We start from the raw sequence: 24,698 nt of genomic DNA on the forward strand, positions 1-24,698 counted from the left end.
ACGCGGCCTCGCGAGAGCGTGGGGGCTCCCCCACCGCCAACGTCACATCCGGGTGCTCCGCTGCTGGCGAGCGGCAGCAGCCAGCGCGACGCGAGCCGGGCCGGGCAACATGTCCGCGCCGGGGGTGGCGGAGGGCCGCGGCAGGAGCGGCACCGCCGCCGACTGGGGCGGCTTCGAGGACAACATGCAGGTGGGGCCGGGCCGGGGGTGGTGGCGGCGGCGCGGCGGGACCGAGCCGAGCGGGCGCTGACGCTGTCCGCCCCGGTGCAGGGTGGCGGCTCTGCCGTCATCGACATGGAGAACATGGACGACACGTCAGGCTCCAGCTTCGAGGACATGGGGGAGATGCACCAGCGCATGAAGGAGGAGGAGGAGGAGGAGGTGGAGGGCGAGGCCGGGGCCGCCGAGGAGGAGGACGGGGAGTTCCTGGGCATGAAGGGGCTGCGGGGGCAGCTGGGGCGGCAGGTGGCTGACCAGGTGAGGTGAGCGCGGCCCCCTGCCGCCCCCAGCCCCGGGGGGCCCCGCCTGCCCCCCCCTGGCCGCTGCCAGCTCCCTTCTCTCCGCAGATGTGGCAGGTGGGGAAGAGGCAAGCCTCCAGGGCCTTCAGCCTCTACGCCAACATCGACATCCTCCGGCCGTACTTCGATGTGGAGCCTATCCAAGTGCGAGCCAGGTGGGCTGGGCTCAGCCTGGGCCATCTCCACCGGCGGCAGGGGGCACGGGGGACCAGCGGGAGGCTGGCTGTCCCCCCAAAGCGAGCAAGCTGGGGTGGGCTGCCAGCCTTGCAGGAAGGCTCAGATATGGGGAAACGCACTGTGCTTTGTCCAGCTCTCCTTAATGAGGTCCCCCAGGTGGGCTGGCAGCCCTATCACCTGTCACCCGGCATTGCTGCTCAGGGCAGAAAAAAGGGCTTCGGGGCATCTTCAGCCTTTTAGTACTCAGCTGCGTTACGTGGCTTCTGTTGGGTGTGCAACAGAGCTGTGTCCAAAAAGGCAAAGTTTTGTGAGGCTGGATGAAGAAAGGTGCCTTTCCTTCCTGCTGTTCTGTCAATGATTTCTCATCCCCGTGGCTCGCTCCCTAAAGGTTTTCACTGAATCCCCTCTCCAGCAAAGTTAACCCACTGACAGTAAGGCTTTCCTCCTTTAGTTACCTTATGTGACCCTGTAGAAGGAATCTCTGTCCCCCAAGGCCTGTGACCACAGCAGAAAACACTGGTAATGGGTGTATGGGATCTTTTACTTCTGAAGCATTTTGTTAACCATACTATTGTCCTCTCTGCTCCTGATGTCATTCCCTGCTGTGCTGTGATGCAGACTGCTAGAGTCCATGATTCCTGTGAAGATGATTAATTTCCCACAGGTGAGTTCTCTTGCTGAATCAGACTCCATGGCCAGGGGAATGTCCCACAGACACCTTGTAAAACTAAAGTAGTCCATGTTATTAAGGACCTGAGTTTGTTAGGTGTTCATCTCCCTGAAAATGTTGGTAAACCCTTTCCTGTGGTTGTTCCAAATCTCAGTGTGCTACCTTTAGTGCTGGAACAGTTCTAGACCTCTAGACTTCACACATCCCAGGCTCCTCATCACACAACCTGTTCTGCTTGGCTCCCATCAGCAGTGGCCTTGCTGTTCTCAGGCAGCTAGGTGATAAACTTCATCCAAGGCACTTCTCACATCGCTTGGGATGGGGAGCCTGGTATTCAGGAGCACTAACCAAACCTTCCCTGATCTGTCTCCTCCTGTAGAAGATTGCAGGTGAGCTGTATGGACCCCTCATGCTGGTTTTCACACTGGTGGCCATCCTTTTGCATGGGATGAAGACCTCAGACACCATCATTGTACGTTGAGTCTCAATGATAAGTTGTGGTTTGACTGGGCTCTGGATTGTTATAATGACACTAGAAATGGAGAAGAAACCTCTTCCATGACTCAATAGCATCTTGCTGAAAAGCAGATTGATCTGAGGAAGAACCTTTTGGTTTGGGGATGGGAGGAAGGACGCATCAGAAAGGCTTGATGCTCTGCTGCCGGGAGAGCTGGTGTGTAGGTCATGTGGCACCCTGAACACTGCTAGCCAGCTATTTGATAATGCCTAGAAAGGCTCTGGGACTCTCTGAGGTGGAATTTGGGTGCTGGCAAGTCACTTCTTTGAGTCTTCCTCATCCTGACGCTGTCTCCACAGAGGGAAGGCACACTGATGGGCACAGCCATTGGCACCTGCTTCGGTTACTGGTTGGGCGTCTCCTCTTTCATCTATTTCCTGGCATATCTGTGTAACGCCCAAATCACGATGGTGCAGATGCTGTCACTGTTGGTATGTACAGATGGAGCTGCCCCAAGATAACAGGTTGGCTGTGTGGTATTCCAGCACAAGCTCTTCCCAGAGCATGGGAAAAGTCCTTGTAAATCATGGTCCCAGGTAACTGCACTGGGACAACCTGGAATTCCAGGATGCTCTTCTGACCTGCCCCATCCCAGGCACAGTGATAGCACAACGAGGCAGTTCCTTTGTGTAGGTCTCCTGCTTTGCAGTTCCTGATCTGAGAGCCTGGTGGTAAAAACCCAGGAGATTCCAATTTCTCTGGAATCAGAAGCTCTTTCATCTGTTTCCCAAGTGGCAATCTCTGACATCCCTCTGAATCCTTCAGACAGATTATCTGGGTGTGAGCTGCTGTTAAAATTGTTGTGCTGGTTGACTCTTTGGCATTGAATGAGTGGTTTGCGAAGCTTTGCCTTGGTGAAGTGTTGCAGCAATAGGCTGCCCATGCTCTTGATCAACGTCCCTTTGTGTGGGACTGACGCTTGTAACATGGACATTTTTGTTTTGTCAGGGCTACGGTCTTTTTGGTCACTGCATCACTCTCTTTGTCACCTATAATATCCACTTCCACTCCCTCTTCTATATCTTCTGGTTGGGTGTTGGTGGACTCTCTACACTACGAATGGTAAGGGACAGGCAGCCTGGGGCCCTCCTCTTCTGGGGACGAAAAAAGGGAGGGAAGTGTTGTTTGCTTTCTGTTCCTTGGGCCTGGCAGTTCATTTCACAGCCACTCAGGCTGCTGTGAAGAACAGCCTGATGCTCCTGGGTCATTTGGCCACTGGTGTATGGAGGTGACACTTGGATTCATATCCTCACCCATTCTAACAGCTGCAGGAGGTTTACTCCCTTACAGCCCTTGCTGCCGTGGAGAGTCATGCCTGACCATCCTGCACTCTTGGTGAGACTGGGCAAGGTTCACCTACATGAAACAAAGTCAGATTACTCTGAATTTGTTGGTGCAAACTGCAAAAAAGGCTCCAAGCAGTGTTTCCGCTGGCTCTCACTACTTGGCCTGTCCTCCTGTACGCTCCTGACTGGAATGCCAGAGGCTCAGGTAGCAGCTACCTTGTCTCTAATCACCTTTTTCCTAGGTTGCTGTGTTGGTGTCGCGCACCGTGGGGCATACCCAGCGGCTCATCTTGTGTGGGACCCTTGCTGCTCTGCATATGCTTTTCCTCCTCTATCTGCACTTTGCTTATCACAAGGTGGTAGAAGGTAAGCAAGGGAGATATGAAGACATATCCTATTAGATCTGGGGGAAGAGGAGCTGCTTTTTGCTCTCTCTGAGAGAAAAGATGGACAGTTTGGATCTGACCTGAGGGCATCCGTGCCAGTTTCCAACCCAAGAATGACCAGCACTGCTTTATTAGAGGAAGCTGTCGAAGTAGGGCAGCAGGTAGATGTGGGATGGTTTCTGTGCACTGAGTTTTAGCACTTAGGTCTTAAGTTGTGAGGCAGAATGCTTGTTCTTTCCCCACAACTGAAGTGTAACAGCACTGACTGTTCTTGCATGCTGATGTCTAGGCCCTTCCTGAATCTTGCTGAAGTTGGGTTGCTTTTCTCTGATCAGGAAATGTGTCATAAGTCTTCTTCCTTCTTTGTGTAACACCTTTTTTATCTTGTGTAGAAGCTCCATCTTCCCCAGTTGGTGCTGTTTACCAGGCTATACATGTTCAGGTCCCCTTTCTGAGTCTCTTTTTGTTTTCTCCTAATAAAGTCTGAGTCTCCTTTTAAAAAAAAAAAAGAAAGAAAGAAAAAAAGAAGTCTTCCCCTACCACATCACTACATTGTTTCCAGATCCCTAAATATGCAATTCTGCAGACCTGTTTGTGATATTTCAGATAAATATGCATAATTTGGGGTTATAGCATAGCATTACAAGTCCTTTTAGATGTAAATACTGTTCTTTCATGGATCCGTTCTTAAGGTGAAGGTTCTGAGCCCTGATCTGCAACTTTTCAGTAGATGAAATAAGATAAAATATATGTCAAGCAATTTTCTTCAAGGCACTCCAAGACTGATGATCAGTCTTGACATGGTAATTGATAGGGACTGGAGGACACTTGCATTGGTATGCGTGTTTCCTGCCAAGTATGGTCTATGTTTGCATTGCCATGATAAAAATTCCACATTGCACCCCCAGCTGCAGCTCCTGATGTGAGTCTGCAAGTGCATCTCAGGATGAAAGCAAACAATTGGTCTAAGAGTAGGATCTGTGCTGGGATGAGGCTGGGAGAGGATTTTATCAATCTGCCTCAGCAGAGCAGCATCCCTGGCAGTGTCTGCATTTGGGTCAAATGGCAGGGGACTGGATCTGGCACCTTCAGAGTGAATGATCTACTTTCCTCTTGGGAACATGCAGTTTCCCTGCCTCAAGGACAAGCTCTGATCTGTACTTTCTGGTCTCTGGATGGAGGTGTTTACTCCTGTTCAGTCTTTGGGGCTAGATGTCTCCTCCCATCACCTGCGAGTGCGTCGCATGTCCTGGGCCCTGCCCTGGCCAGAAAGAAAAGCAAGAAGAAATGTGCTATCTGCATCTGAACTAACTCTTGCCACTCTCCCCTTTTTTCTGTTCCCTACAGGTATCCTGGACACATTGGAAGGACCCAACATGCCACCCTTTCAGAGAGTTGCCCGAGACATTCCAGTTGTTTCCAGTGCTGTACTGAACACAACAGCCAAAGCCATTGCATTGACCCTGTAGTTTCACAGACTTGGACTTGCTTCCTTCACTACTTTTGGGGCTGCATAGGGCCATAATAACCTGCTGCCTCTTAGGAACAGGACAGAACAGCAGGAAGAAGACTTGGTTTTGTTTTCCTGGACCTGTCCTTTGGGTTGCAGTTTTGGGCAGCTGAGTGGACTGCACCTCAGTGACTCAGAAGAACTACGCTCTTCCCCCACCAAGGTCTGGGCTGTCTTCAGTAGAGTGGTTCTCTTGCCTGCATGTTTAGTTGGGGTTTCCCAGCGCAGTTTGTCCCTTACCCCCTTTCTGCTTGCTGATGTAACCCCAGAGTTATCTGCCCTGTTCCTGTCCTGAAGAGGGAAGAATTAAATTGATGTTGGTGCTGAGTGGTGTATTATGTTTGAGCCTGTTTGTGTAATGGGAGAGTGGTGTTGGGTCTCTATGCCTTTATCTGTTCTGTCCTAGACTTAAAGCAGGATTCTTTGCAATTTTCTGCTGTCCTACTTCAAATATTCTGTGATATGTGGCCTGTCTTGGGCACCTTTTCCATAGCCCAAGAGGCACAGGAACTTCAGTTTCTGTGGAGATTCTCAGGAACAGCATGATGTTTAACCACATGCTCTTCCTTGTCACGTTCCAGATTAATCCTTCTCTTTTCACTTGGTCCAAGCTGCTATCTCACATCACCTTCTCCTGTGTATGTCAGAAATGTATCTGTCCCCATGGTTTCACAGCACCTTTTGTTCTTACCACTTCTCTGCCCATGTTGCTGTGTGGGACAGCAGTGCTGACTGCGGGGGCAGCACGTTTGTGCATGGTGTCCTGTGGATATTTCTGTTAAGAAGCTGCTTCAGCCCACCCTCATGCAGCTTGCTCTCATGTCTCCCAGCCATGGGACTTTGACCTCATTGCTCTGAGCAGGAGCAGCATCCTGCTCCCCCAGACACACAGTTTGCTGTATACTGTCTGGCTTTTCAAGCTGAGTCTAGGCCTTATTTCTGAAAGGACTCCTGGAGCCTTGAGAGTCTCTGGCAAACATTTCTCCAGTGTTTCCATTAAACAAAGGGAAAAATGGGGGAGTGTACTATGGTAATAGAGTTGACACATTTATCTCCAGCATACTGATGCAGGAAAGCTCCAGTAAGGATGGGAAAGCAGAGCAGCCCAGCCTAGGCTTACTTGCACTGCAGTAACTTGCAATTGAGTAGTTCAGATGTAGCGTTCCCTCACTGTTTTAACTTGTACTGGTCCAAAAGTAGAAAGCTGTTAGCTGATAACTGGCTTTCACCTTTTTTCTCCTTGTAGCTCTGGATGATTGGGGGAGAGGAGCCACCTCTCACAGAAGTTCACCTTTATGCTCGGGCTGAAAAAAAACCCAAGATGTTTCCCTTTCTTGGTGTACCCACAAGTTAGCTGCACACAAGGCAGACAGCATGTCAGAACTGCACTCTTTGGTCCTTTGCTTATATTAGTGGGAGAGGATGCAGCTGTAGTGGCATTCAGACTAGTGCCAAGGTGCAATAAAAGAGAGGAAGATAGAACCAGCTACTGTCGTCAGGCTGGTCATCTGCTTCAGTTAAAACAAAAATGTCACCGGATAGGACTCGAGCATTTTCAGTCACAGACCTGCTCTCTACTGTTTGCTTATTCCCAAGTTCATCATTTGTTCCCCTTCCAAGAGCAAGAAGCTCTTCTGCTAACAAACACGTAACAGACATGTTCTCTCACGCTCTTCTCCATGCCACCCCCCCTCCCCTGCCTTGGGAAAATTATTTTGGCTGAAGAACACCACTCAGAGCAAGTTGTGTGGGGGAATCAAATCAATTATTTGGGCTAGTAGTCTCCACATTTTTTGGACCAATTGAACCACTTTAAGCTTCGAGAATTTCTCTTACTTTCAAACTTGACAAAATGGAAGTGTTAGTTTGCAGTGCTGACACTGGTATTTCCCTCTTTATAACTCCACACGAGGTTGGTTTCTTACTTGCACTTCTTGCCCTGGCAGCCTAGAATGGGTCTGTTTCTCTTGGTGCAAACTCCCCAAGCACAGGCAGGGGGGAAGGAAAGGAGAAAGAGACAATTATCGCTAGAATGAGTCCAGCCAAGAAGAAAAATCATTCTGCGCCAAACTTTATCACTGCTGATCTACAGATGCTGATGGAGAAGTGCTGTGGTCCCCTCCCGCACCTAGCCACTTAGCTAGATCAGAGAGATGAAGCTGTGCCCTGTGTTTTCACTCAAAGCACAGGAGAGAGCAGTGAGCAAACTCTTCAAGCTTCCCCTGTGCAGCTTGTGTATCATGTCAGCTGGGGACAGATGACCAGGGTGACAACCAACAACCCTCTCAGAAGCTGTGGGGCTTACTCTGCTCCAGTTCTTCAGCCCTGATTAATTCTCTGTGCAGCAGCAGCTGGAAGCTGAACTGTTCTGTACTGCCAGAAATTCAGTACTTGGCTGAGAGCTTCAGCATTTCCTTTTGCTGGCGGAGAGGGATGCACTTTGGCAGGGAAATGCATGCATGCTGCAGTTCCAGGGAGCATGCTGAGCACGCAGTCTTAGTAAAGTCCTTGGGGGAGGGCATCTCAGTGCTTATTCAAGTCCTCTAGTTATCAGGACAAGCCTTACAGCCCTATCATGACAGACTATCTCTGCCTTTGTTTCCTGCCATGGCTTTTGCAGCAAATCTAAAATAATTTTCTCCCTCCTCCCTTGCAGCAAATCTGAAATAATTCCCCCCATCACCTCCCCCTTTTGAGGAAGGGTAGGTCTGTGAGAACTGTGTAAGCCCCTTTTTATTGAATATTAAATAAACATACAAAGCTGTCAGAATAGAAAGAGGAAGCTAAAATGTGTATTAAGGCATCTATGATCACCTCCTCTCCTCTGCAGTACCTGGGATTCCAATCCTTCCAGCCCATCCCTGTTACACTGTCACCTTAGTTGTGTTTTGGGTTACAAGTAGGCTGTTTCTTCTCCCATTTGTTTTCTTTCCTGCATCTAGTGTCAGTCTAGCTGCTCCTCATCCACTGTTTTTCTCTGTTCATGTGTTAGCTCTTAATGGCATCAGTCTAGAAAGTCAACTCTCATTCCTTGTGCCCCCAGTAGGTAAACAATAAACTACCTTCCTCATACCTGCTGGATAACTGCACATGACAAGGAAGCAATATCTAGTTCTTCACAAAATACCACTGCCAAGTTCCTCTCTGCATAGCCCTTAATTAGGTTTAGTGAGCCAAAGCTTTGAACCATGAGCTTCTGTGCCACTTTTCTCAATGTATTTGAGCGTAAAGTAAGGCAGGACGCTTGCCTCCTCAATGTGCTCTTGCTCCTCACAACAGGCAGTGAAAATGCCAGCACTAGGGCGTCTTCATCAATGCTTCAGGACTGCTGCTATCAATTGAAGTGGGTCATGTCCCAGGGGCTCTCTTCCAAGCACCCCTCTAATAATAGCCTGTTTAACAAAGCATGTGTTAATTAGTGCCTGGAGGTAATTGCGAGGGGAGACCGACTGCAGTCTTCCAGTCGACCTGTATGGATCAGCAACTGGTATTTTCTTGGCCACTCCCCTGCCCACCACTCTGACATCCAGCCTCTCTGCCCCTCACAGTCCTGCAATACACAGGAGCCCGTCCTCACCTGGATCATTTAATGTGACTTTAGAGATCAGTCGCTCCTTTTTTGAAAGCCGTCACTTGTACCACAGCTGGATGCTTGCAGCTGCTGCTCATATCCCAGTGAAGATGTGTGTTGCCAGGCCAGTGGTCTGTTCTTGGCGTGTCTTGCAGCCCATGCAACCCTGTGCAACAGGGAAACAGAGATGTGTGTAGATAGCTCTAGAAAACAGCAATGGATTACTCAAAAGGCATGGTAACACCTACACCATAAGTTAGGTGCTGCAGCCAAAGTCTTAAAGCTGACATCTGAGCCCAGCTTCTTATCTGCTGCTCCCCCTGTCTCATTCAGGACCTAATGTGCAGTACAGCCCTCGGCTCAGGTGACCTGCTCCTCCATTTCAGTGGAGGAGAATTGCTTCACATCCCCCTCCAGATCCTATTTTCCCCTCACTTTCCATCCCCTCTCTCCCGCCCTGGTCTGCACACCAAGCAGAGGAGCCTGGGTTTGTCCCAGAGTTACCCACTGGACTGGAATTCACTTGAGCACTGCTATATGCAGCAGCCAGATTAGTTATGTGCAGAAAGCTGCCTACTTAGGCGGTTTAACCTAATTTCCGCATCAGTGGCTTCCTTTTTCAGCTCAGCGGAGTTGAAAACGCAGGGGTCCTGCTTCCTATTTCTCTCCAAGTGCAGGATTACCCGACGGGGGGGAGAGAGGGAACAAATCCTTCTGATCTGTACCTGGGAATTAGCAGGGTGTGAGATACACCCCTCAGGTCAGGCTGAGGGTGCAGGCTGTGTGCTGCAGGGGTAAAGAAGCCTGCAGCACTTCCCCAACCCTCCACCTTTCACCAGCTGCCTCGGAGCACCAGCTCCATGAGCCCTGGGCCACGAGGAGTGGTTCATGCTGACCTCGCCATTAAGCCATGGGTCAAGCTCGAGGTGTAGCAAGTTTAAGCATAAATGTAACTGAAGCTGGCAGAAGACTGCTGTTCCTCAGACCAAGAAGCACCCAGAGTACACCATGGCCCAATGGCTTTGGCCCTTTCCCCAGGCAGGAGCCGGGCTGACAGCAGAGCCCTTCCCAGGGACCCCTCCCACCCTCCCTCCTGCGCCCCCTCAGCGCCGGGGACGCAGCCCCCACCAGCCTTGGCCCCGCCATCGCCTCCGGGCGGCAGGCAGGAGCCAGCGGGAGCCGGCGTCGCCCTTCACGGGCTTCGAGTGGCGCCGGAGCCCAAGATGGCGGCGGGGGACGCCGGGGTTGGGATGGGGGGGTCCCTCCACGTCCGCCCTCTTCCGCGCGCAGGCCGCCCCGCCCGGCGGGGGGCCGGGGGGAGGGCGGCGGGCGGTGGCGGCCCGCCCCGGGCGGTAGGAGGGACCGGAGCGGCGGCAGGGAAGAGGCGGGGCGGCCCGACAGGTGCGGGCGGAGCGGGGCGGGGAGCGGCGGGGCTGCCCGGCCCCGCCCGGCGCTGCTAGCGCAGCGGGGCGGTGCGGCCCCGCGGGGCTCAGAGCCTGGCGCTGGTCCGGATTAGCCCCCGCCGATGGCTCCCCTGGGTCTCGCCGCCCGCGGAGGGGCGGCGGCCCCGCCGGGTGGAGCGGGGCGGCCCGGCGGCCGCCGGTAAGGCTGCGCGGTGACGCCCCCGGGGCCGTGGTGGGCCGGGCCGGGACTGCCCGGCGGCGGCGGCAGCGGCGGCGGCGGCGGCGTTGGCGCCCGCCCCGGCCCCGGCCCGCAGCGCGCAGCGCGGCTCCCCCCCGGCGCCCAGCCGCCGCGACGGGATCGGCGGGCGGCGGCGGGCGGCAGCTCCCCGAGTGGGGGGAAGATGCTGCCGGGGTCCATCCAGATCTCCGGGGAGACGCTATCGGGGGCGGAGATCCGGGACATCTGCGAGAGCCTGAGGGAGAACTCGGTGCGGCTGCTGTCGCTGCGGGGCTGCCAGCTCTCCGAGCGGGACTTCGGGCATGTCTGCCGCGGGGCGGCCGAGTCCCGCTCCCTGGCCCAGCTCAACCTCAACCTGGGCATCGTGTCCAACATCAACCGCGTCAAGCAGCTGGCCGAGGCCCTGAAGACAAACCGCTCCGTCCAGTCCCTCTTGTGAGTACAGCGGGGAGGGGGGTGCCCCTGGCCCCCTCCCGGACGGGGACGGGTCTTTCGGGGCCTCACAGCTCAGGGCCAGCCCCTGAATTTAAGTCTAGTCGGAGGAAAAACGCCCTTGATGTTGCGGAGGGTAACCTGGTCGCCCTTCACCCGGCTGGGAGAGAGCCACCTCTGCCCCTGCCGGCTGGACACGGCCCTGGCTTTCAGTGCCGGGCCCTCCAACCTGGTTGCCCGGTGGTGAGGGCTGCCCCTGCCCCGCTGGCATCCCGGCCGGGAGAGGAGGGCCACCGTAGCGGCCAGCTGACCCTTGCAGCAGAGGCTTCCTAGCACTTTTTCCCCACTTGGGGTTAGGATTTGCCATCCTCCTCATTTGGTCTGCTTCTCCCGGCCCATCAGGTTAGTTAGCCCCCAGGAAGAAGGCTTCATAGTAATTTTCCCTTTTACCTGCACAGCCTCCATGGGAGTCCCCTGACAGATGCAGGCTTGGCCCTCCTCAACCCTGCTCTCTCCATCCACCCCTCGCTGGTGGCTCTGGATCTAGGAGACTGCATGCTGGGTGATGAAGGCATCAACCTTATCTGTGGCCTCCTGCCGCCTGACGGGGCCAAGTCCGGTAAGCACCAGGGGCCATGGGTTGCACAATGACTGGTGGAGCTTTCACGTAGAGCAGATGCATGCAGCAGTAAATCCTCAGCCCTGGAGGAGGCAGGCTTTGTAGTTTGCCTGGGCTGAGGAATTTCTTTCCCCAACTTAAGTAAAGCAGAAAAGCCAAGCAATAGAGGAGCTGTTCCCTCGAGCAGGCATGGGTTTTCTGCTATTGATCTGTCCTGCTGGCAGTTTGGAGCTCAGGGACCAACAGGTTGCTTCTGGTTCATGACAGGAGCATTTGAAACTGGAGGAGGGGACAGTTTGGATTTTGCATTTGTGTGTTGATAGTGACCGTAGATAAATACATGGTGTGCCCCCACCTCAGCACTTGGCTTTATTGTCAGTGCCTCGGAATTGTCCCTGCTTGCGGGTGCGCTCTGTGTAGTTGCGTGGTCATAGCCTTAGTGCCAAGACTCAGATCTTTGCAGGGGATGATCTTTGGTGGTCAGAAGCCTTTGGTGAGCCAGTTAAGCTGAGATCTGGCATGAGGTAACACCACCCCTCTCTCCTGACTCTCAAAGTGCTTTCCACCTCCCCCCAGCACCTTCTCCTCTGTGTGCTCACAGTGCCACTGATGCTGTTATCTCTGCTGGCCACCCCTCCCAGGTGCATACTTCTGAGCCTACTGTCCCCGTTATCCTCTCTCCAGCCTATCACCTTGTGCCACCTCCTTCTCCTTGTCAGTTGCCTCGCACACCCCTTACTTGTTTCCATTGTGTTTGCTATTTAGGGTAAGCAGGACACAGGTTGGGAGAGCAGAGAAATGGGGTGGTCACAGCATGGGCAAATGAAGGGCTACTGCTGAAGTGAAATATGTGATGACAGTTGTCAGAGCAAAGCAAACCCTTTAGCCTGTCAGAGCCAGGGGACACGACTCAAAGCTGTTCAGGTTAGCTGAACTAGCTCCCCTGAGACTGCTTTAGTGACCCTAAGGCTCTGGTTTGGCTTCTCTCTCTTCTCCAGGCCTCAAAGAGCTAACGCTGAGCGCCAACCCAGGTGTCACAAGCAAAGGCTGGGGACGCCTGGCCATTGCAGTGGCTCACAGCTCACAGCTCCGCGTGCTGAACCTGGACTACAACCCCCTAGGTAAGCTGGGGGGCCAGGAAGGAGGAGCAGGGGACGCTGCACTCCTGCCTCTCAGCATTCGTGCAATTTGCGCCAGTGGGTGGCTGGGGAACAAGCTCTAGAAAGGTGGTGGAGCATCACCAGCAGGATGGGGCAGTTTCTTGCATAGGTGCCTTCTGATCGCCAGCAGCGAGTTGACCCTGCCAGGCACCTTCGGCTGCAGGAAAAGCCAGCCTTGCTGCTCTGCTTGTGTGAGGTGGCCACGTGCCCTGTGGGGAAGTGCAGAAAGGAGGTTGTGCCTTGCCCGCTCCACCGCCTTTGTCGGCACATTCAAGCCTCCACATCTCCCCTGTTCCTGAAGTGCCGATGTTCCTGGGTGCCGATGCTAGCTTGGCACATGCAATATGTCCCTGTGCTCCCCCTTCATCTTCCCAGCAGAGCAGGGAGGAGGAAGAGGAGAGCCTGGCACTCGTTGCCATAGAAACCAACTCTCTCCAGCTCTGCTGCAAGGTGGTGAGGAGGAAACCAGGCCATGCCTCCCTGAGCATCAGCAGGGTGCTTCCCTCCTCACCCTGTCTGGAAACAGAGCCTCCCTCCAGGCCCTGTCTGTCTGACCAGGTGCCTCCTCTTGGGCAGGAGAGGCCCTAGGGTGTTACCTGACAGCAGCTTGGTTTTGGTTTTTTTTCCAAGAGAACATGTCACAGTTGTACAGTATCTTGGCACTCACCGGGAAATGTCAGGAGACATGCTGGAGTCTTGTCTCTTTACCAGCATCAGTGTGTAATGCTCCTGGTCCTGCTGCATCCACCCCCAAAAGTATGCCCCCTTTCCAGGGAGGCAGTCCATCAGCTGATGCGGAGTCCTCTGTCTGGCTCCAGCCTCCCCCTGGACTGAGGTATTCAGCTCCTTGTTCTGCGTCTGGGGTGTCTTACAGGGACTGTTAAAGGCCTTCCCATCCTTGAGTAGGAAGGAGATTTGGGAAGATATGTTTCCTTGGGGAATAAAAACAATTTCACTGTGTTCCCCTGATAATCAGTGATTGTTCCCATAACCACAAAATGCTGCGCCTTTACCTTGTCTCTTTTCTCAGTTAACAGCTTTTTTTTCCCTTCAAGATAACTGAGATTTGGAGGTTCTCTGATGGCAGAAATACTCAGAGGATGTTTCCATGACAGCTCCAGGCCCGTGAAGGCATGTGGTATTACATGCAGGAAGGCAGGCACTGCTGACAGCCCCCGTTTGCTTCTCCCACAGGTGACCAGGTAGCAGGGATGCTTGCTGTTGCTGTGGCCTCCAGTCGAACCCTCGAAGTTCTGGACTTGGAGGGAACAGGACTTACCAACCAGTCAGCCCAGGTATGAGAGCCTACAGTTACTCTACAGCATCACTGACATCCCAAGGGCATGGGTCTTGGTGGTCTGTAGAGGCCTTAGGACCTATACCTGCCTCTATCCCCCTCCCCGAGTCCACATGCACCCCCATCCCTCCCTGCGCCCAGGGGTGCTGTTACATTTGGCCACAGGAGGAGCTCATAAGCCACAGCTCTGACATAGGGTTCCTGGATCTCCCTCAAGTCAGCAGGGAGAAACACGTGGCTCTATTTGTAGTTTGGTTTTCTTGGAAGAAGTAAGGAACTTGTGACTGAGGATCAGAGCTAAAGCTCTATGGACAGATAGGGGCCAAGGCTTGCTAGCACAGGCTCTCCTCTCAGAGCCCCAGCTCCCAGTGGTGAGAGGGGACTAGCCTGGATATGTGGCAGCAACAGGGTGTAGAGCAGTCCCTTCTTTAGATAGAGCCAGGAAATCCAGGCTCAGCTTTTCCCACAGAAAGATGGGAAGTCCTCAGGCTCTCAGAAAGCCTGGTGAAGGGAGGTCAAAGCCAAGGGAAGGTGGAGGTAAGAGGAGGAGGGCTGGAGTTTGCAGGGAGACAGAGCATTGAAGCTCTTTCCATTCAGCCTAGCTGCTGTTTGTGCTGCTTGTTAGCCTGTTTATCTCACTCTCCACGCAGACCTTGCTGGACATGGTAGAGAATTACCCCACAGCCCTACGGACACTCATCCTGGCGGAGAACAACATTAGTCCTGAGCTGCAGCAGCAGATCTCTGACCTGCTCTCAGAGGGTGAGGAAGAGGAGGAGTCAGAGGCTCGTGAAGTCACAGCCAGGGAGAAGAACCCCTGGATCTGCCAGAACAGTAAGAGCTCTGGGACCTGGGCTCCGGGGAGGGGCTGACAGGCAGGAATTGGGGTGTCTGAGGTGTTTCCAGCACCACTGGTCTCTCATGGTGGGGTTGCTGAATGGCGTCTCTCCCTTCTCCCTGTGAACTGGAATTCAGACAGCCTCCAGGCACGACCTTCATGTTAAATAGTGTTGGGCTGAGCCGTGCTTGGAAAAGCAGCCTCCAAGGACAATGCGGCTGCTGCAGAGTGGAAACTACCTCAGAGGCGTTTTCCCTGATGCTGCAGGAACGAAATCTTTGTGCAAAGTCTTAAAACTCAAGGGCAGGAGGATTAAAGATCTTGGGGGCCTTTGCCAGATATCCTAGCCAAAAGTCATGTCATTCCTCATTGCATCCAGAACAGCATCAGCTATTCCTATCTCTGCATCCCAAACATGTGAAGGGTTAGCCAGGTGCTACAGCCTGTCTGTTGCTTGTAACAGAAAAAAGGGTATATTATGGAGATAGCAGTAACCTGTTGTGTCGTGGTTGTATATGTGATATTGTATATTGTCATGCCTACCTTGTGATCCTGTTGGTTTGTTGTTTTTTTTTTACCTTTAGTTGTCCTCCCTCCCAATTCTTATATCGGACTAGCAGCAGACAAGCACAACCACTCCCTGGGCCTCAAAACATCTGGATGCTCACTTATTAGAGCCATAAAAATCCTTTACTGACAGCTCTGGCCAAGTTTTGGATCCAGTTTCTGGAAACTGATCCCCAAAATAGAAATCCCATGCAGCAGTTTTGAATGTGTAGGACTCTGGGTCTGAAGTACATGGGCAGTAAAGACCTCCTCCCTCACATCCAGGAAAAAAAAATTTTTTTCTGTTTAAAAAGGCTTCTGGATGGGAAACTGGTACCCTGCTGAGTTTCTTACTTGCTATGCATGCCCATCCTCCTTGCAGCTGATTCACTTGGTGTGGGGAGAGTCGCAGTGTTCCTGGCTGGCACTCTATGCCATCGCAGAGCCAGCAAGCTGCCCTCACCTTCCTGAGGCAGGCAGGGGAGGGCTGCACAAACCCTCCATTCATGCAGCGCAGAAAGTCAGGATTTCCAGGCCTTTGCTGCCATAAAATGGCTGCTTGCCCGCTGCATTCCCTGCTCTTGGGAAGGCAACACCACCACCCTATGTGGATTTGGTTGGCTTGCAGCCTGCTAGCCCGTCCCACCTGGATGCTCTCTCTAGCTGAAAAGATACTTGGTGAGTGCAGATTTAAAGGTCTACGCAGGGCTGGGTAAGGGCATGGCTGGATCAGCACAAGTATCACCTGCAAGTGTACATGGGGAGGGTTCAGAGCTGATGTTCCTCTCGATAGCCCAGATAACAAATGCAGATCCCCACCCTGGGCTCTTGCTGCTGTCTCTGCCTTCCCTGCCCACCCCCCCCAAACATTGATTCTGTTCTGCTGTATGGCCAAAGTAGACCTAGTTACTACTTAATCTCACAATCCTTTCAGCAGTTCACTTCCCACCCTGCAGTGCTCCAATTCCTCATCCTCACTTCTGGATCTGGAGTACAGCCCTGCACTCTCAGGCAGCCCAAATGGCTCATGGTTTTCTCCCTCTCTTGCCGCAGATTCCAGCTCCCAGATGGTCCTGATGACATCAGGTCTCGGTGACAGCCTCTTAGCAGAAACAGAAATGTAGCTGGGCTACCCTGCCTGCTTCTGCCGAGAAGAGCACCATGCCCACTGGAGGAGCGTGCCTCCGGCAGCCCCCCTGTCTGCTGTGGGCTGCCCCAGCCATCTTCTTACCCATTTCACATCCTGTTGATGCCTCCCTCGATTCTCTGACTGCCAGACCCTGGTCCGAGCGAATCTCTACACACGTCTCTGTGTTGTCACGCATCCCGTCGGCCGCTTGTGATTGTCCAGTCGCTGCATGTGTAGCTCACGCTGCCCTGCCTCCCCCCCACACCCGGCTGTGCCCGCAGGGCACAGGCTGTATTTATTCAGATGTGTATAAGAGATGTTCTTTCTATTGCTTGTACTGCTGTCGCGATGAGAGTTTTATAAAGGTCACAGATGTGGCACCACTCATGGTAGCGTGGGCCTCCATCACTCTGCGGCCCCGATAGGGCAGGCGTCCGCAGGTACCGGCAGTGGCCAGCTGCCAGAAGCAGGCAGGAGCCGTGCGGGGGGCTCGGGGCGTCGGCAGGGGGCAGCAGCCCCTCGCCCCCCGCTGCCCGCCCGGCTGGCGGGCTTTCTCCGTCCTTGCAGGGGCAGGTTCTCCACGATGCGTGCCCGGCCCTGGAGGGAGGTCGGTCACTGCCCAGTTTGCAGTCCCCCAGGCCTTCCCTCTGCCCAGGAGGTAGAGGGCTGGACTAGAGTCCAGCTGCAGGGAGCTTGCTACCAGCCGTGCACCTGTGGTGAAGGCTTCAGCCTGCACCAGCCCTGCAGATTTCACTGCTCAGCCAAGTGCCCATTGCTGGAGCTAGGCAAGGAAGATCATGTTCCAAGGCTCTTACTAGGCTGGAAGATTAAATTGTGGCAGCAGCTGCTACTAAGGGAACACAGAATAAAATCATTAATTATGGGGACAAAGAAACAAGAAACTTCCTGTGTTATGTTTTGCATACACCTAGGTCAGAAGGGCACAGGCAGCTAACTTGGGAGATGGAGAAAATTTCATCTCTGACCTCTGCAGCACCATTCAACATGAAAACGAAATGCTTCCAAGCATACCTATCAGCATCCTACAGGAACTCCCTCTCTCATGTTTGGAGGGCTTCCTATCTGGGGTATGCCCAATCACCCCCAATCCTCCCTCCCCACACAAAATAAAACCACAAAATACTGACACTAGAATTCTAAAACTCTTACGAACTCCAGGGAGGGGGTATGTTACACATTCCCATGTAACTCAGTTTCTGAAATGGAGAACTGATACTGTCACATGACTGAGAGCTGGGGCTTCAAGAAAACCAACAAATATTAAAAGAATGAGCTACACCTCATCCTACTCTACATCAGCATGTGGAAGTCTTTGCCAAGACACAGATCAGACAGAAGGACAGCCAGCAAAATACTTGAAATGTGGTAGGTAGAATTTTATGAGTAACACTGAGGCTGCTTACAGCACAACAAGCTTCATTGCAGAGGTTTTGACAAGCCTAGCCTTTAAGTAATGTGAAAATTGCCCACATTGTGTTTTAATGTTTCTCAAAGTTGCCTGGTTAAATAATCTGCCCCTTTTTTAAGCCACTGTCAGCTACCGAGTCAAAAGTGACAGGAGTGCTGCTGTGAACAATGGATTCTGGTCTACAGGCTCAGTCTGGTCATTGAGCTGACACTCTACATTCAGACCCAGACAGCAGTTTCCAGAGCTTGGATACAAGTACAGAAGTAAAACACTGCTCATCCCACACATCACTTCTTGCCTGGGACTGCGCCTCTTCTCCAACATAGATGACTGACTTAATTTGCACAAGCACCTTGAACCAGGCTGCTGCTAAAGTGGGCACTCAGGATGACCACTGAATTCACAGCTTTCTGGAAAGCCTACAAGTCACAGGATCGCTCTCCCCAGGAGAGTTAATGGGTGGCACATGCAGTTCAGCAAACTTGGGACATTGCACCACAACAGGCTCTGCTCCCTCCCTCACATGCTCAGGATCAGTCCAGTCCAGGCCTTAACCAACAGAGAGAACACTATAGCCATTGCCACCTACTTTTAAAATAGTTTATTTCTGGTCTTAAAATATACATCAGTTTGAAAATTTCAGAAAAAACCCACATTAGTTACAGATTAACAGTCTGGAGTTGGGACACTGAAAGTGGGGTCAGCTCAAGACCCCAGAGCCAATACTGCTGGAGTGCAGAGGGCAGGCACCATGCCCACTGGGAGAGGGCTCTGCTCCTCTTGAGGCCACCACTCCCCCTCAACCTCTGCCAGCAGCCTAATGCTGTGAAGCAGAAGTGTCTGGTGAGGCACTGGGCACCCTTTTGCCACCCCTCCATTTCTCCATTGTTTTGCTTTTAAGTCTACCTTGACCAAAAGCAGAGGGAGGCTGGTTCTGCCCAGCACCATCAGCACCAGCTGCTTCAGCAAGAGTGGTTTTGTCCTCTGATCAGCATGCTAGGATTCAGGGGAGATGGGGCTGAGCCCTGAGGGGCAATGCCTCCCTTACTGCCCAAGTGGCTGTGCTCTCCCACAGGCAGGCCACTAGCAGCCTCAGAGCAAGGGGCTCACTCAGTGAGCATCCAACCCCAGGTGATGTCCGTGAGGCAGGAGCTGGCAGCCACTGCAGGTGCAAACCCTCAGCAACACTGCAGAAGAACAGAAGGAATGCAGCAGTGGAGACACTGATGAGAGCAAACGCAAGGACCCCACCACCACGTTCAGGACAGGGGAGATGAACACCCTGTGGGCTCAGAGGAGGCTCCTGCTCTCAGCACCAGCCTGTTTGCACAGGGATCAAGCAAAATACTGTAGTGAAATGCTGAGTCCCACCTCCCCACCAGAGGGTGGCATCCAGCTCCACAACTGTTCCAGGTGGGAAACAAGGTGAGTGTGTAGGCAGCAGCTCTAGCCAGGATACATAAAGCAACCTACACAGCCGCCAGAGAGGCCTGTAGCTCCCTGTCACAGGCCCTGGAGCCTCCAGGCTCGAGCTGAAGCCCTGGCTGGCCCCAGCTGCAAGCTGCAGGCCTTTTGCAGAGACAGGGTTTTGGGGAGGGGAGCAGGGCCCCCAGGCAGCTCTTGGCTGTACATCTTGCTGTAAGCATGTGAACGGGAGCTCCCTCCTGGACAGAGGGCTGCTCTCCTACAGCCCAGTGAAGAGTCCTCATTGAGTAGGGTGGGAGGACAACACAAACTCAACTCAAAGACCAGACAGCAGGCTGAAGACAGCCAGCGGGGTTTGAGGGGGGCACAGCACAGGTAACCAGGCTATTCTCTGCCTCGCACCCCAGGGGGAGCCAAGAAACACCAGACAAGGGCACAGGACAAAATTAAAATGGGACCCCTGGGCTCTGTAAGCCCTCGAAAAAATACCTACATCTACAGACCTCCCCCCCCCCCCCCCCCAAGACACCAAGCACACAAGACTGAGAAGAAAAGTCACATAATATCACGATACGCTAGGAAAAACACGCAGAGAGGCCCTACCCAGAAGGGGAGGCCCCGGAGAGGCGCCAGAGCCAGCCTGGAGCCCCCCGGAGAAGGGGGGGCGTGTGAGGAGACCCTGGCAAAGGGCTGCTGCTGAGCCGTGAGGTAGTGCGTCTACAGGGAGCAGCTCCTCAGCACGCTGCCCTCGCAACCCTGCCAGCCCTGCCCAGAAAAGCCCAGTAGCATCCTTCATGCCTTACTTGCCCAGGGCGAGACCTTGTTCTTGAGTCTGGAGGGGTTTCTGCAGGCTGGAGGCCAGGATCAGAGGGAAGCGCAGCTCTGAGAGCTGAGCCTCCTCAACACACCCTCAACATAGGCATCGGACTGGCTGCCAACGGCTGTGTCTATTTATGCAGGGCGGGGAGAAAGAAAAAACAATACACCCCAAAACCAAAGGCTTGGAAAGAAGAGAGAAGCCCACCCAAGAGCAAAGCATCAGCACCGTTCAAACAAAACAACAGCGCAGAGAGCGGGGGAAGAGGTGTGAGGGAGCAGAGACTCAAACACAAACCCCAGTGCCTAGCAGGCAGTGCCTGCCCGAACCATCTCGGCAGACAACACCCATGCCCCACACCACAGCACCAGCATCCATGTGTTGCCTCCGTGGGGGCCGGGTGCTGAGCCTAACACAGGAGCCCAGCGATGGGGACCTGCAGAGGCAGATTCTGGAGAACCACCTGGAGGGCAGCTGGGGAAAACAAAACCCAGCAGGAAAATGAGACACCAGCAATTCCAGCACATCCCCAGGGGCACATAGCCATCCACTGCCCCACTCACAGCCCCTGGGGGCTCCCAGGGAATCAGACACCACCACACAGGCATTCTGCCCTGTTGGCACAAGTAAAAAGAGAGCAGAGCAGCTGCGGGCAACCAGCATGAGAGCACCCAGGGCCTCAGGTACCTGAGAGGGAAGGGGGAAAGAAGATGCGAGCATAAAGAGGCACAGGCACCAGGACGAGGGGTACCAAGAACGAGCTCTGGTACAGGCACCAGTGTGAGGCTGTGAAGAGAGCTGCGAGTGTGCTGGGGCAGTGTGTTTGTGTGTGCTTCTGCACACTGTGTGTGCTAGTACTGTGGATCTGAGGTGCCAGGGAAGGGGGACCCCAGCTCTTCCAGGTAGCAGAAGAAGAAAATAAATATAAAATTTCAGAGCAGAGGCCCCCTTGGAGGAGGGTACTAAGGGAGGTTTCTCCCTCAGAAGGTAGACAGATGGAGGCATTCCACAGCTCTGCAGCGTGCGGCTGCTTCTTGCCCTGCCTCAGCTGAGAAGGTTGCCCTGCTCCTGGGCTTGTGTCAGGCTGTCCTTGCGATGTAAGTGGTGGACCCCCATCCTCTTGGGGCTGCGGTGTGGCCGACTGAAGGAAGGCTTGACCCTGCCTTCTCCACTTTCCTCTGGGGCACCTCCTTGGTTGCTCTCCTTGCTTCCCTGGAGCAACATTTCTCTCTCCTCAGCTTGGCTCTCAGGCAAGCCAAGGTCCACATAGTCCTTGTGCTTCTCTGGTGAGGGGCTTCCAGGGTCAGCAGTGCCTCCACCGCTTTCCTGCAACAGCTTCTGGGCTTCATCCTGGGAGAAATCTGTACCATAGTCTGAAGAGAAACGGCTCCTGCGGGCTCTGGACTCAGTGCTGTCTGTGTCCACACTCGAGTCCCGGCTCACGGTCCAGCTGCAGCTCTGCGCGGACTCCTCACCATCCGAGTAAGCTGCGGCTGCCCTACCCAGCTCCTGCATGGAACGGCTGAACCTCTTCTGGAGCTCAGGGGCTGTGTCGCAGCTGAAAGCTGTGCGGTTCATCAGCACCCGCTCTGAGGTAGGGGGTGCCTTGTCCACAAACATACGCTGCCAGTTGGCCAGCAGGTCCTCCTCGGAGCTGGCAGAGCTGGCGAAGGCGCTCGGAATTTGGGGAGGGCTGCTGAATGGGCTGCTCTGGGAAGAGCCGTGAGCCCTGGCTGCTTTGGGGGACTGCTGACAGGAACAGCTGGAGGCAGAACGGCACCCTTCTGAAGCAGGGCTGTTGGGGAGCGTCCGGTGCCTGTCGCAGCTTTCATCTTCGCTCTGCACCAGGCTGAGGGAGATGGCCTGGCGCGTAGCATAAGTACAGTTGGGCAGGGGGCTGTTCTTTGGGATCCTTACCTTGTCTTCAGAGAACTCAATCACTTTGCGCCCAGGGTACATAGGATGGGGAGGTGAGGGTGTAGGGTACGGGCTTAGCTTCTCAAAGGCAGGCACCTCCTCTGGGACATTTTCCACGCTGCTCTGTGGCTTGCAGCCACCGTTCTGCTGTTTCCCCGCATCTCCTCCCTCCTTTCCCATCTGCCCTGTGCTGTTGCAGGCATCAGGAGGGGCTCCACTCATGTCCACATGCACAAAGACATCCTCAGCCATGGGACAGCTGCCACTGCTAGACTTGGCTGAATTCAGAACCAGAGATTCTGGTTTCTCCAAGACTCTGGCAATGACTGAGGTAGGCACAACATCAGATGGAGCCAAGGTGTGGGTTGCCTCTTGACCAGGGCCTGCAGACTCCTGAGTGCTGTGCAAATGCTTATTGACCATGTCCTGCAGCTCATAGGGAAGCTAGGGAGAAGGAAAAGGACATTAGAAGGGGGCTGCCATGCAAGCCATTTAGTTCCAAATAATCTGCCTTTTCCAACCAACCTTCATGTGTACTTTGTACTCCTTATCTTGACCCTAACATTCACCTACCTTGCCTTGAGAAAGGTATCTGCTTCCAAAGCAAACTTGCTGCACGAGGGACTAACAAGGCTCTCTAGCTGTCACACCAGCCATTTCTAGGCCATGGTTCACAGGCCCCATTTTGTGAAGAGAACAAGAAAAGACGGCACACGGGCTAAGTCCCCCACGCCTGTGAGCACAGAGATAAGGCCCAGCCAGTGCATGCTAGGAAGGGGTCTATTGATCTGTGGAAAATCAGCTGGTGGTTGCACTGAACTGACTCAACTGCCCCCAGTGCTGGGATCCGCAGTGCTCCCCGAATGTAGTAATTGCAGCCATGCTGCCTTGGCAGCCTGCCTGCAGACCAGAATCGATGCCTTCCCTTGTTCCTACCAACTCCACCACTTCATCCCACTTCCTCACTCTCTCCATTTCAGAGAGGCAAACACGGGGTTTATTACCAAAGCTGCAGGACCGAGGTGACAACAGGAGATAAGCACTGCTCCTTGTCCTACAAATGGGCACTACTGCTCTCCCCATCGCCCTGCCAAGCTGCCCTCACCTTGGTCACCACACCCATGCACAGCAAGAAGTGGAGAGCAGAGCTCCACAAGCCACTCAGCGGCACAGCAAGGTCTGTCCCACCACAGCGAGAAGGAAACTGCGTCCAAAGCTGGGGACGCAGGGCACACTGCGTGACAACAGCTGGCTGTGAGGCAGACTGTCTGCACAGCTGCTCAGCACCAACCCCCCTCCAGTGGCAGCCACATGGGACACAGCGCTCTGGGGGGCAGAATTCAAAGCTCCAGGGAGGGGAGACAGCTGGGAGAGAGGTCAAGGTTACCCCAGCAGTAACTGATACACTGACCTCAAGAGTGCTAATTTGAGACACAATGGGGGAGGGTGACATATTGGTCACCTGCTAAGTTAAAAAAGACAAGCACATGGTTTTGCTGAGAGGAACATAAGAAGGGATGGAGATTAGGGGTATGGCAAAGAGAGAGCTAGGATAAGGGTCTGAATTATACTTCCAACCGAAGAAATGATGCTACTAATGCGAAAGGCCTAAACTCCATCTCTGCTCATCCTGAGGGCAGGATGAGCTGAACAGACCCCACAAGGGGGAGTATGAGTTGGTACCAACTTCTCCCATTCAGGAGGCCTAAAAGACACCCTAAATGCTGCCTCCCACATTTCTCCTCAGAGTAAGAAGTGAAGCAGGGCCAGACTACTGCTGCTTGACTCCTTATCAGGCAGCATGGCCCTTCCATGTGGCCAGATGAGGAAGGGAAGAGGACAGAGCAGGGTAAGAGAGAGGTCTGTCCTCCTGCCAGCTCCCAGCAGGCACCCAGCAGGCTATCAAATTCAAGGTTATTGTGCTTTTTATAACAGCTCCTGGCTGAGCTGTGAAATGGAGCTGGTGTGAAAGAGGAGCTGGCAGAGGCTCTGTGCTGCCTTCTCAGTGGGAGCGGGAACAGGAGCCCCCCCACACCTCTGAGGCTGAAGGATGAGAGGCCAACAGCCCTGGCAGAGAAAGCTGGAGAAAGCAAGATGCAGGCGGAGCCCATGAGCCCTTCTCCCCCACCTCAGCAGGACTGCTACTCACATCAGCAAACTTGTGGTTCCTGAAGTGCGACTTGTTACACTTGAGCAGCTGTACTGCAAGGTTACAGTCCTGTCGATAGCGTTCCTGCAAGAAAGGGCAAGGTGTGCAATAGTGGCAGACAGGCTCAATCTCTTACCTGAAAAGGCACCACCTGATCAGATGCTGCTTGAACAGAAGCAGGAGGTGGCATATGATGAATTGCTCATGAGGGCACCTGCAATTCACTCCTCTCCAACCCCCCGTCTATTTTCTTACAACTCAGCCAAGGTGTCCCTTTCAACTCCAGTCCTCGCTCCAGGCATACACCCTGTCAGTGTATCAAACCCCTCTCCCTCTGGGGATTTTAATAATCTCCAAAAGTCCCACAAGATTTGCTATCCCATCCCAGAGTTCAGCTATGCCTGAAGACACTGCCTGATGTCAGGCATCTTGCAGACAGACAGACTGGAGAGTTGAGGGCAGTTAATAGAAACAAGCACCAGATCCAGGAACTTCTATATTGATGGTGTAGAAAAGACATCAGCTCCCTCCCAGCTCTTGAGTAAATGACCCCTCTGTTGGTACAGCCTGGACTCAGGTCAAACCCTAAGCTCAAAAGAGCAAATACATCAAACTTGAAGATCAGTTCTTCCTTGCTCAACCCCTCAGGCCCTTTTCTGCTTGT

At 53.7% G+C, this 24,698-nt stretch overlaps 3 protein-coding genes and 1 long non-coding RNA gene across 13 annotated transcripts in view; 2 read left to right on the forward strand and 2 right to left on the reverse strand.

The window, feature by feature from the left end:
- Nucleotides 1–28: 28 nt before the first annotated feature.
- Nucleotides 29–5,391, forward strand: YIPF3 (Yip1 domain family member 3). The gene is made up of 9 exons (XM_052805271.1): nucleotides 29–190; nucleotides 271–477; nucleotides 567–673; nucleotides 1,314–1,359; nucleotides 1,745–1,837; nucleotides 2,182–2,313; nucleotides 2,831–2,944; nucleotides 3,411–3,534; nucleotides 4,902–5,391. Exons 1-9 carry the CDS (start codon nucleotides 110–112, stop codon nucleotides 5,021–5,023), a joined length of 1,026 nt encoding a protein of 341 aa, XP_052661231.1. The 5' UTR covers nucleotides 29–109; the 3' UTR covers nucleotides 5,024–5,391.
- Nucleotides 3,704–9,525, reverse strand: LOC128149823 (uncharacterized). 2 transcript variants are annotated; one of them, XR_008237866.1, is made up of 3 exons: nucleotides 9,361–9,525; nucleotides 8,642–8,801; nucleotides 3,704–4,046 (listed from the first exon to the last, which is right to left on the reverse strand). It is a non-coding gene; the product is annotated as an uncharacterized LOC128149823 (long non-coding RNA). The 2 variants fall into 2 exon arrangements; XR_008237865.1 differs by lacking the exon at nucleotides 9,361–9,525 and adding an exon at nucleotides 8,884–9,349.
- Nucleotides 9,526–10,012: 487 nt separating this feature from the next.
- On the forward strand, nucleotides 10,013–16,680 carry LRRC73 (leucine rich repeat containing 73). Of its 2 annotated transcripts, XM_052805274.1 has the most exons (6): nucleotides 10,015–10,711; nucleotides 11,167–11,327; nucleotides 12,326–12,448; nucleotides 13,682–13,782; nucleotides 14,435–14,618; nucleotides 16,222–16,680. In XM_052805274.1, the coding sequence occupies exons 1-6, from the start codon at nucleotides 10,440–10,442 to the stop codon at nucleotides 16,290–16,292; spliced, it is 912 nt and encodes a 303-aa protein (XP_052661234.1). In that variant the 5' UTR covers nucleotides 10,015–10,439; the 3' UTR covers nucleotides 16,293–16,680. The 2 variants fall into 2 exon arrangements, with proteins under 2 accessions (XP_052661235.1, XP_052661234.1); XM_052805275.1 differs by lacking the exon at nucleotides 12,326–12,448 and having other exon boundaries at nucleotides 10,013–10,711.
- Nucleotides 16,681–18,312: 1,632 nt separating this feature from the next.
- TJAP1 (tight junction associated protein 1) overlaps nucleotides 18,313–24,698 on the reverse strand; it is a 40,634-nt gene continuing 34,248 nt past the window's right edge. For all 8 annotated transcript variants that reach the window (XM_052805252.1, XM_052805251.1, XM_052805254.1 and 5 more), the window contains 2 exons: nucleotides 24,035–24,118; nucleotides 18,313–22,329 (listed from right to left, as the gene is read on the reverse strand). In XM_052805252.1, coding sequence (XP_052661212.1) covers nucleotides 21,013–22,329; nucleotides 24,035–24,118 — 1,401 coding nt within the window. In that variant the 3' untranslated portion in view covers nucleotides 18,313–21,012. The remainder of the gene's footprint in view (nucleotides 22,330–24,034; nucleotides 24,119–24,698) is intronic.

Source organism: Harpia harpyja, chromosome 13, assembly GCF_026419915.1.
Source record: "Harpia harpyja isolate bHarHar1 chromosome 13, bHarHar1 primary haplotype, whole genome shotgun sequence".
Lineage (NCBI taxonomy): Eukaryota > Metazoa > Chordata > Aves > Accipitriformes > Accipitridae > Harpia > Harpia harpyja.

Coding starts and splice junctions, on each gene's coding strand:
- YIPF3 (XM_052805271.1), top strand. CDS start 110: ATGTCCGCGCCGGGGGTGGCGGAGGGCCGCGGCAGGAGCGGCACCGCC. Junction 2,314..2,830: donor TGCAGATGCTGTCACTGTTG/GTATGTACAGAT, acceptor TTGTTTTGTCAG/GGCTACGGTCTTTTTGGTCA. Junction 3,535..4,901: donor TTATCACAAGGTGGTAGAAG/GTAAGCAAGGGA, acceptor TGTTCCCTACAG/GTATCCTGGACACATTGGAA.
- LRRC73 (XM_052805274.1), top strand. CDS start 10,440: ATGCTGCCGGGGTCCATCCAGATCTCCGGGGAGACGCTATCGGGGGCG. Junction 11,328..12,325: donor GCCTGACGGGGCCAAGTCCG/GTAAGCACCAGG, acceptor TCTCTTCTCCAG/GCCTCAAAGAGCTAACGCTG. Junction 14,619..16,221: donor CCCCTGGATCTGCCAGAACA/GTAAGAGCTCTG, acceptor CTCTTGCCGCAG/ATTCCAGCTCCCAGATGGTC.